Source organism: Platalea leucorodia (genome assembly GCF_965183815.1).
Source record: "Platalea leucorodia genome assembly, chromosome: 7".
Classification (NCBI taxonomy): Eukaryota; Metazoa; Chordata; class Aves; order Pelecaniformes; family Threskiornithidae; genus Platalea; species Platalea leucorodia.
This window is the reverse complement of record NC_138829.1, coordinates 71,612,567-71,620,564: the sequence shown is the minus strand read 5'-3', so window position 1 is coordinate 71,620,564 and position 7,998 is coordinate 71,612,567. Positions and strand designations below refer to the sequence as shown.

Here is a 7,998-nt window from a genome sequence, read left to right as displayed (position 1 = left end):
CACTCTGGCCCCTACTGATGGCGAGCAGCGCACCGGCTGATGGCCCCAGCTGGGCACAACCTCGCAGGAAGCCCCACGCTTGTCCCCACCGCCCCCGGGCAGGCACCCACGCCAGGGGCAGCCATTTCCACTCTTTATTCTCAGTGCCGGCGCGGTGAGGGGCGGCAGCGGGGCCCTGTGCGGGGGGGGGGGATGAGGCAGGGCCCCGAAGTGCAGGCAGCATGTGGTGACGGTGGGGCGTGGCGGCGCCCTGGCCACGCCTCCAGCAGGCCTGGGCTCCGCCCCTTCCCCATGGTGCCGTGGCAACGGGGGTGCTCTGCCCCATACCCCCCCCCGGGTTAGGGGGTGGGGGGTGGGAGGGAGGGGAGGTGGGGGACGGGGCCAGAGGTAGGGGTGGGGCAGGGGGCGGGGTCAGGAGTGGGGGTGGGTGGGGTGTGGCCGTCCGTGGGGGCGTGGTCATCCGTGGGGGCGTGGTCACAGGCGGGCAGGGGGCCACCATCCATGCTGGCCTGGCGGACCACCCGGCGGGGCCGGGAGGAGGGCCGGGACCCCAGCGGGGCACCCCCCGTCCCCCCCGGCGCCTCCGCGGCCTCGAACACCTGCGGAAGGGGGACGGGGGGGGCTCAGCCAGTGCCGCCGCCCCGCGGCCCCGCTCCGGCCCCCCGACCCCTGCCCCACGCTCACCTCCCCGGCCAGGGGCTCGCCGGGCGGCTCGGGGGGCTCGGGGGACTCCAGCTGGCTGATGCTCCGCATGACGGCGCAGAGGGAGATGCGGGGGCGGCGGGCGGCCCCCAACAGCCCCGGGCTGCTGGCCTCCTCCGGGGGCGGCGGGGAGGGGGCCGGGGCCGGGCCACCCGCCTCCCCCCGGGTGGCCTCTGGGCCCTCCTGGGCCCGCTCCGCCGCCTTGGGCTCCCACAGTTGGCTGTGCCGGCTGCCACACACCCGCCGTCAGCGGCTGGCCACGCCCCGGCCACGCCCCACGCAGGGAGCCACGCCCCTTCTCAGTCAGGGCGGGGCTCCCACAGGCTCCGCCTCCCCAGCCATTGCATCAAAGGGCGGGGCACCCATCCCCACCAAAGCCCACCCTGCCCACCAGGGCGTGGCCATAGGCGCCCCACCCACCCTGGGTGAGATGGGCGTGGCCAGGGCAGGCCCCACCCATCACATGCAAGGGGTGGGACCACTACAGGCTCCGCCCACCATGCCTGATGGGCGAGGCCAGGGCAGGCTCCACCCATCATATGCAAGGGGTGTGGCTAGGGCAGGCTCCACCCACCATGCCCAATGGGTGTGGCCAGGGCAGGCTCCACCCATCATATGCAATGGGGCGTGGCCATTACAAGCTCCGCCCACCGTGTCAGACAGGCGTGGCCACAGCAGGCCCCACCCAAGAGGTCACAGTCAAAGCAGACCCTGCCCAAGGGGGTGTGGTCATAGCACTCCCCGCCCTCGTGTGCACAAGTGGGCGTGGTCACACCCGGCCCCACCCACTGGGCGTGTCCTGCCCCGCCCCTTGCCCCGCCCACCTGGCGTGCAGGATGCCCTGGTAGAAGTCGAGCTGGCGCATGAAGCCGGGGTTGGGCAGGACGCCGGGGCGGCAGTGCCGGACGTGCCGCAGCGCCCGCTCCAGGGGCCACCCGAACTCCTTCATGGCGTAGGCCAGCACCGTGGCCGCCGAGCGGCTCAGCCCCATGCGGCAGTGCACCAGCGCCCGGCCCCCGCCGGCCCTGCGGCACCCACCCGCGCTGCCACCGAGGTCCTGGGGCTCCCCGTGTGTCCCCAGCCGCCCCGCTGTCCCCAGGGACCCTGTGCCCCAGGGCTCCCCGTGTCCCCAGGGCTCCCCGTGTCCCCAAGGACCCCATGTTCCCAGGGCTCCCTGTGTCCCCAGGGCTCACCATATCCCCAAGGACCCCCTGTGTCCCCAGGGCTCCCTGTGTCCCCAAGGACCCCATGTCCCCAGGGCTCCCCGTGTCCCCAGGGCTCCCCGTGTCCCCAGGGCTCCCTGTGTCCCCAAGGACCCCATGTTCCCAGGGCTCCCCATGTCCCCAGGGACCCCATGCCCCAGGGTTCCCTGTGTCCCCAAGGACCCCATGCCCTAGGGCTCCCCATGTCCCCAGGGCTCCCCGTGTCCCCAAGGACCCCATGCCCCAGGGCTCCCCGTGTCCTCAGGGCTCCCCATGTCCCCAGGGATCCCAGTGCCCCAACGCCCGCCAGCACCATCAAGACGCCCCCCCGTACCCCCCTACCTCCCCAGCTACCCCCACCCATGTCCCCCCGCAGCCTGCCCCTGGCTCCAGCCCCTGCCCCTCCGTGCCCCCCACACCCTGTGTCCCCCTCGTGTCCCCCCAGTGGCCCCCACCCCGCTGTGTCCCTGTGCCCTGGGGCTGCCCTGGCCCCACTGACCGGACACGGGAGAGGAAGAGGAAGGTGTCGTTCCAGTGGGGCAGGAGCTGGGCCGTCTCCTCGTCGTACACCCGCACGTTCATGTAGGTGAACAGTGCCGGGAAGAAGTTGTCGATCTCCCGCGCCACGTTCAGGATGTGGGTGATCCTGCGGTGCCGCGGGCAGGGGGCACAGCCGGCACGCAGGGTTGGGGCTCTGCCCGCGCTCTATGGGGTGCCCCACAGTGCCCCATGTCCACCCCACCGCGGTGCCACAGCCCCGCTGCACCCACCCTGCCGAGTGTCCCGCGATGACCCCAGGCCCACCCTGCTGCGTGCCCTACGAAGACCTCATGCCCACTCCAATGGGTGTCCCACGATGACCCCAGGCCCACCCCACCACGCCATCTCATGGTGACCTCGTGCCCACCCCACCGTGACACCCCATAGTGGCCTCGTGCCACCCCATGATGGCCCTGTGCCCACCCCACCATGACACCCCATGATGGACCTATGCCCACCCCACTGTGACACCCCATGGTGGCCCTATGCCCACCCCACCGTGACACCCCACCATGGCCTCGTGCACCCCATGATGGCCCTGTGCCCACCCCACCATGACACCCCATGATGGACCTAAGCCCACCCCACTGTGACACCCCATGGTGGTCTCGTGCCACCCCATGATGGCCCTATGCCCACCCCACCATGACACCTCATGATGATCCCATACCCATCCTGCTGGGACACCTCACGATGACCATGTGCCCACCCCACCATGCCACCCCAGATGGCCCCATGCCCACCCCACTGTGCCACCCCAGACGACCCCGTGCCACTCCACGCTCACCGGTTCTGCTGCAGCTCCTCCAGGTTGGCCGCGTTCCACTCGGAGCCCTGCGCGGTGGCAGCGGTGAGGGGTGGGGACAGCCCTGCCCGCCCTGCCCGCCCTGCCCTGCCCGCTGCCCACCAGGTAGAGGTGCGGGAAGACGCGGGAGGGCCGGTCCATCTGCGCCAGCACCAGCAGCATCTCGTTGTCGATGAAGTCCTTGTGCTGGGCCAGGCTGTGCCCCGTGCGCCGCTCCAGCTCCTCCCGCACCTGGGCACGGCCGCGGGGTGAGGGCTGGCCCCGTGCCTGCCCACCCCTGCCTGCTCCTGCCTGCGAGCCAGGCCCTCGGCCCGCCGGGACCCCCGCCTGCTGGCACCCACCTCCTTGGAGGTGACGCTCTCCAGGTCAGCGCTGGCCATCACGTCCCGCAGCAGCGCCCGCACCGCCTGCTCCGACAGCTCCGGCGCCGCCGGCCTGGCACCCGCGTCACCGCGTCACCCGCCCCGCCCAAGGCTCCGCCCCGCCCAGACCCCGCCTCCTCTGCGCCCAAGCCCCGCCCCCCATGGCCCTCCCCAGGCTGGAAGCTCCACCCAGTTCCTTTAAGCTCCACCCCTCAGCCAATCCCTGCCCTGCCCTTAGCCACACCCTGAACCCAGACCCCGCCCCTCACACAAGCCCCTCCTTCCTAACAGCGCCCCACCCTCACACCCCCACCCCATTGCCCCACCCCTTTACCACAAGCCCCGCCCCCTGCCCCACCCTGAGGCTCCCCAGCCCAGGAGCAGTGCTGATTGGCCAGCAGGCCGTGGGGTGGGGCAGGAGGGGCGGGGCTTACCGGAGGGACGGGGGCGAGGCGGGACGGACGGACTCGAGGTCGGCCATGGCCAGCCACTCGTTGAGGCAGCTCTGCTCCGAGGCCAGTGCCGCCGCGTAGCCGCGGGCCCAGGCCAGCGCCGGGCCCCCGGGGATGTGCCCGCCGCGGGACGCCTCCTCGCAGGCGCGGTGCAGCTCCTGCAGCACGGCCCTGCCGCACCACACCTGCCACCGCCGCACCCACCGAACCCTCCCCGCGCCTCCCTGCCCGTGGCGGGGCCCAGGTGCCCGCGTGGTGCCCGTGCGTCCGTGGCCTGGCCGTGCCCACGGTGGTGCCCGCGTCCCCCGTGCCCACGGTGGTACCCACGTCCCCTGTGCCCACAGCGGTGCCCACGTCCCCTGTGCCCACGGTGGCACCCCCGTCCCCTGTGCCCACAGCGGTGCCCACGTCCCCTGTGCCCACGGTGGCACCCACGTCCCCTGTGCCCACAGCGGTGCCCATGTCCCCTGTGCCCACAGCAGTGCCCACAGTGGTACCCACGTGCCCACGTCCCCCCGTGCCCACATCCTCCATACCCACGGTGGTACCCACGTCCCCTGTGTCCACGGCAGTGCCCACAGCGGTACCCACATCCCCCATGCCCACGGCGGTGCCCATGTCCCCCATGCCCACGGTTGTGCCCACATCCCCTATGCCCACAGCAGTGCCCATGCCTCCATGCCCACGGTTGTGCCAACATCCTCCATGCCCACGGTGGTACCCACGTCCCCTGTGCCCACGGCGGTACCCACATCCCCCGTGCCCACAGCAGTGCCCACGTCCCCCATGCCCACAGCGGTGCCCACGTCCCCCGTGCCCGCGGACACACCCGGGACTCGCTCACCACATGGTCTGGACAGAGATGGGCTTGAAGATGCGGGTCTCTCCCCCAGAGGTCACGCTGAACCCCCTGGGCACCACGGGGAGACGCGTGGGTCGGGGTGGGCGCCCCGGCCCTGCCCCTCCCTACAGGCCCCACCCAATACTGTGAGCCCCACCCTCATAAGCCCCTCCCCTTCCCAGAAGCCCCGCCTACCCCTTACCCATCGCCATCGAGGAAGACCTGGGTGTCGCTCCAGAGGGGCAGCACCATGCCCAGGGTGCAGCCGGAGGCCCTGGGACGGGCAGAGGTCAGGGGGTGCGGTCACCCCCTCCCCGTGTCCCCCCCTCCACGCCCCGCTCACCCCTCGTGGGCGAAGTCCACCCCCAGCAGCGCCGTCTGCCCCTCGGCTCCCGCCTCCTCGGGCCGCACCACCAGCAGGTACCGCACCCGCTGCGGCCGCGCCGACTCCAGCCGCACCGCCTGGGGGTGAAGGGGGGCATGAGGGGTGCCCCCTGCACCCCCCGGGGCAGCACTGGGGGATCTCCCCCCCCGCAGTGTCCCCAGTGCCCAAGGAGGAGCATCAAGCACACTGGGGTGCAGGCTGGGCTGTATCCCATCCCCATCCCATTCCATTCCCATCCCCATCCCATCCTATCTTGTCCCTATCCTGTCCTCATCCCATCCTGTCCTGTCCCCATCCCCATCCTGTCCCCATCCCCATCCCGTCCCATCCCCATCCCGTCCCTATCCATATCCCATCCCTGTCCCCATACCCATCTTGTCCCCATCCTCATCCCATCCCATCCTGTCCCCATCCATATCCCATTCCCATACCCTTCCTGTCTCCATCCCTATCCTGTCGCCATCCCCATCCCATCCCTGTCCCACCCCATCCCCATCCTGTCCCCATCTATATCCCATCCCCATACCCTTCCTGTCCCCATCCCTGTCCCCATCGCCATCCCGTCCCATTCATATCCCATCCCATTCCATCTCTTTCACTGTCCCCATCTCATCCCCACCCCATCACCATCGCCATCCCTCTCCCTGTTGCCACCCCATCCCTCTCCCTGCCACTAGCCCCATCCCATCCCATCCCCGTCCCCATCCCCGTCCCCGGGGGTGGCCGTGCCCTACCAGCCGGATGGCGTCCTGGGGACGCAGCAGCTGCATCATGAGCTGCAGGTGCTGCTCCTGCCGCCCTGGGGCCTGGCCGGGGGCCGCAGCCGGGGGGGGCTCGGCCGCCAGCGGCTCCTCCGCGGGCAGCAGTAGGGCGGCCCCCTTGACGATGACAAAGCTCTGCCTGGGGGGGGACGGGGGGTCCTGAGTGGGACGTGGGGCCCAGCCCGCACCAGGACCCGGCCCTCGTGGCCGGGGTACCCCCAAATCGCTCCCCTAAGGGGGTGACGCTGGGGGACCACAGGGGGAGGAGGTGCTCCTCAGGGTGTAGCTGTGTCCTGCCCCCCCCCCCCAGTCACCCGTGCGTCCCCCCCAGTCACCCGTGTCCCCCATCCCGTGGCTTCGGAGCCCCTTCTCACCGCCGCTGCAGCTGGCCGCGCCTGGGCGCATCTTCCTCCTGCAAAGCACCGAGGGGGTCGCAGTGTCCCCGGGGGGGGAGCACGACCCCGGGACACGGACCGTCCCCGGGGGGCCCCGGTAAGGACCCCCGGCACTTCCCGCCTGGGCACCGCGGGCTGGGGACACCCTGCCAACCCCCCCGTCCCCCCAGCAGCGTGGGGCATTGGCAGGGTCCCCCGTGGGGGAGCGCGGGGGTCCTGGGAGGGGTCCCACTGGGGAGGGGCGTCCCGCTGGGGAGGGGGGAACCACTGGGGAGGAGGGGTTCCATTGGGGAGGGGGGGGTCCCACTGGGGACGGGGAGGGGAGTTCCACTGGGGACGGGGGTCCCACTGGGAGGGGGGTCCCACTGGGAGGAGGGTCCTGCTGGGGAGGCAGATCCCCGGGGATCAGCCCTGGGATGCCGGGGGCGTCCTGTCCCCCTGTCCCCCCCCCCGGCAAGGGGGAAGTGCTCGCAGGGAGGCCCCGGGCTGTGCACCCAGATAAGGCCCAGTGGTTACTGGAGGGGGGGGGGCAGGGGCACTGGGAGCCACTGGGACAGCGAAGGTACTGGGAGCACTGGGACAGTGGGAGCAACTGGTGACAACCCCCCCCCCCTACTACGGGGCAAGCCCCAGCCGGCAGCAGAGAAGCCCCCAGCGTGTACTGGGCTCCCAGTAACCTCCCACTGGGAGCAGCCGGGGCAGCCGCGCTTCCCACCGGAGCTCCCGGTGGAGCCGGGACCTCCCCCCCCCCCCCCCGCCTCCCCCGCCGCCGCCGCCGCCGGCAGCCTCTCCCCGTCCCGGCAGCCCCGGGCCGGTCCCGCCGAGCCTCCAGCACCGCCGCCGGGGTTCCCGGTCCCCGCTGCCCGCCGCCCGCGGCCGTCCCGCCCCGCACTCACCGCCGGGCCGCCGGCCCGCCGCAGGGTGACCAGCGCCATGCCCCGCCGCGCCGCGCCGCACCAGGAAGCGCCGCCGCCGCCGCCGCCGCCGCCCCGCCCGGCCGGGAGCGGGCACGGGAACGGGCACGGCACGGCCTGCACCGGGACAGACACCCCCCCCCCCCCCGCCCCCCACACCGGCACCTCCCCGAGGCCCCCCGGTGGCCGGGAGCCTTTCCCCGGGACCCCCCAACCCTGTGGGTCCGGGGTCTACCCGGGACCCCCCCATCCCCGGAGCCCCTCACCGCGTCCCTTGGCCGTGTCCCCCGTGGGTGCCAGCCCCCCACCACCCCGCTGTGTGCCCGGGAACCCTCACCCCCACCCCAGGAGCGGGGTGCACCCCATCCCGCCCCCGACCGGACCCCCCCGTTGTCCTGGGACCCCCCCCACGCCCCTTGTCACCCCGTGGGTCCCCAGCCAAGCACCCCATCCCTGGGTCCCCCCCCCCCAAAATATAAATGCAATAAACGACGCCCGGGGCAGGGAACGGGGGCACAGGGCCAGATTTGGGGTGGCGGGGGGTCGAAGGGGAGGAATCCCCCCCCCGGGGTCCCAGCAGGACCACCCACATGCTTGCTGGCCCCTCCCCTTCACCCGGGCCACACCCTCCCTGCAGGC

General features: G+C 72.6%; 1 protein-coding gene across 1 annotated transcript; it reads right to left on the bottom strand.

The window, feature by feature from the left end:
• Positions 1-219: 219 nt before the first annotated feature.
• SSH3 (slingshot protein phosphatase 3) lies at positions 220-7,380 on the bottom strand (the record flags this gene model as incomplete). Its single annotated transcript, XM_082318308.1, has 14 exons — positions 220-599; positions 685-931; positions 1,527-1,727; positions 2,404-2,550; positions 3,232-3,278; positions 3,352-3,480; positions 3,591-3,684; positions 4,046-4,234; positions 4,908-4,973; positions 5,107-5,178; positions 5,248-5,366; positions 6,024-6,189; positions 6,425-6,462; positions 7,342-7,380. 14 exons carry the CDS (start codon positions 7,378-7,380, stop codon positions 339-341), a joined length of 1,815 nt encoding a protein of 604 aa, XP_082174434.1. The 3' UTR covers positions 220-338.
• Positions 7,381-7,998: the final 618 nt, after the last annotated feature.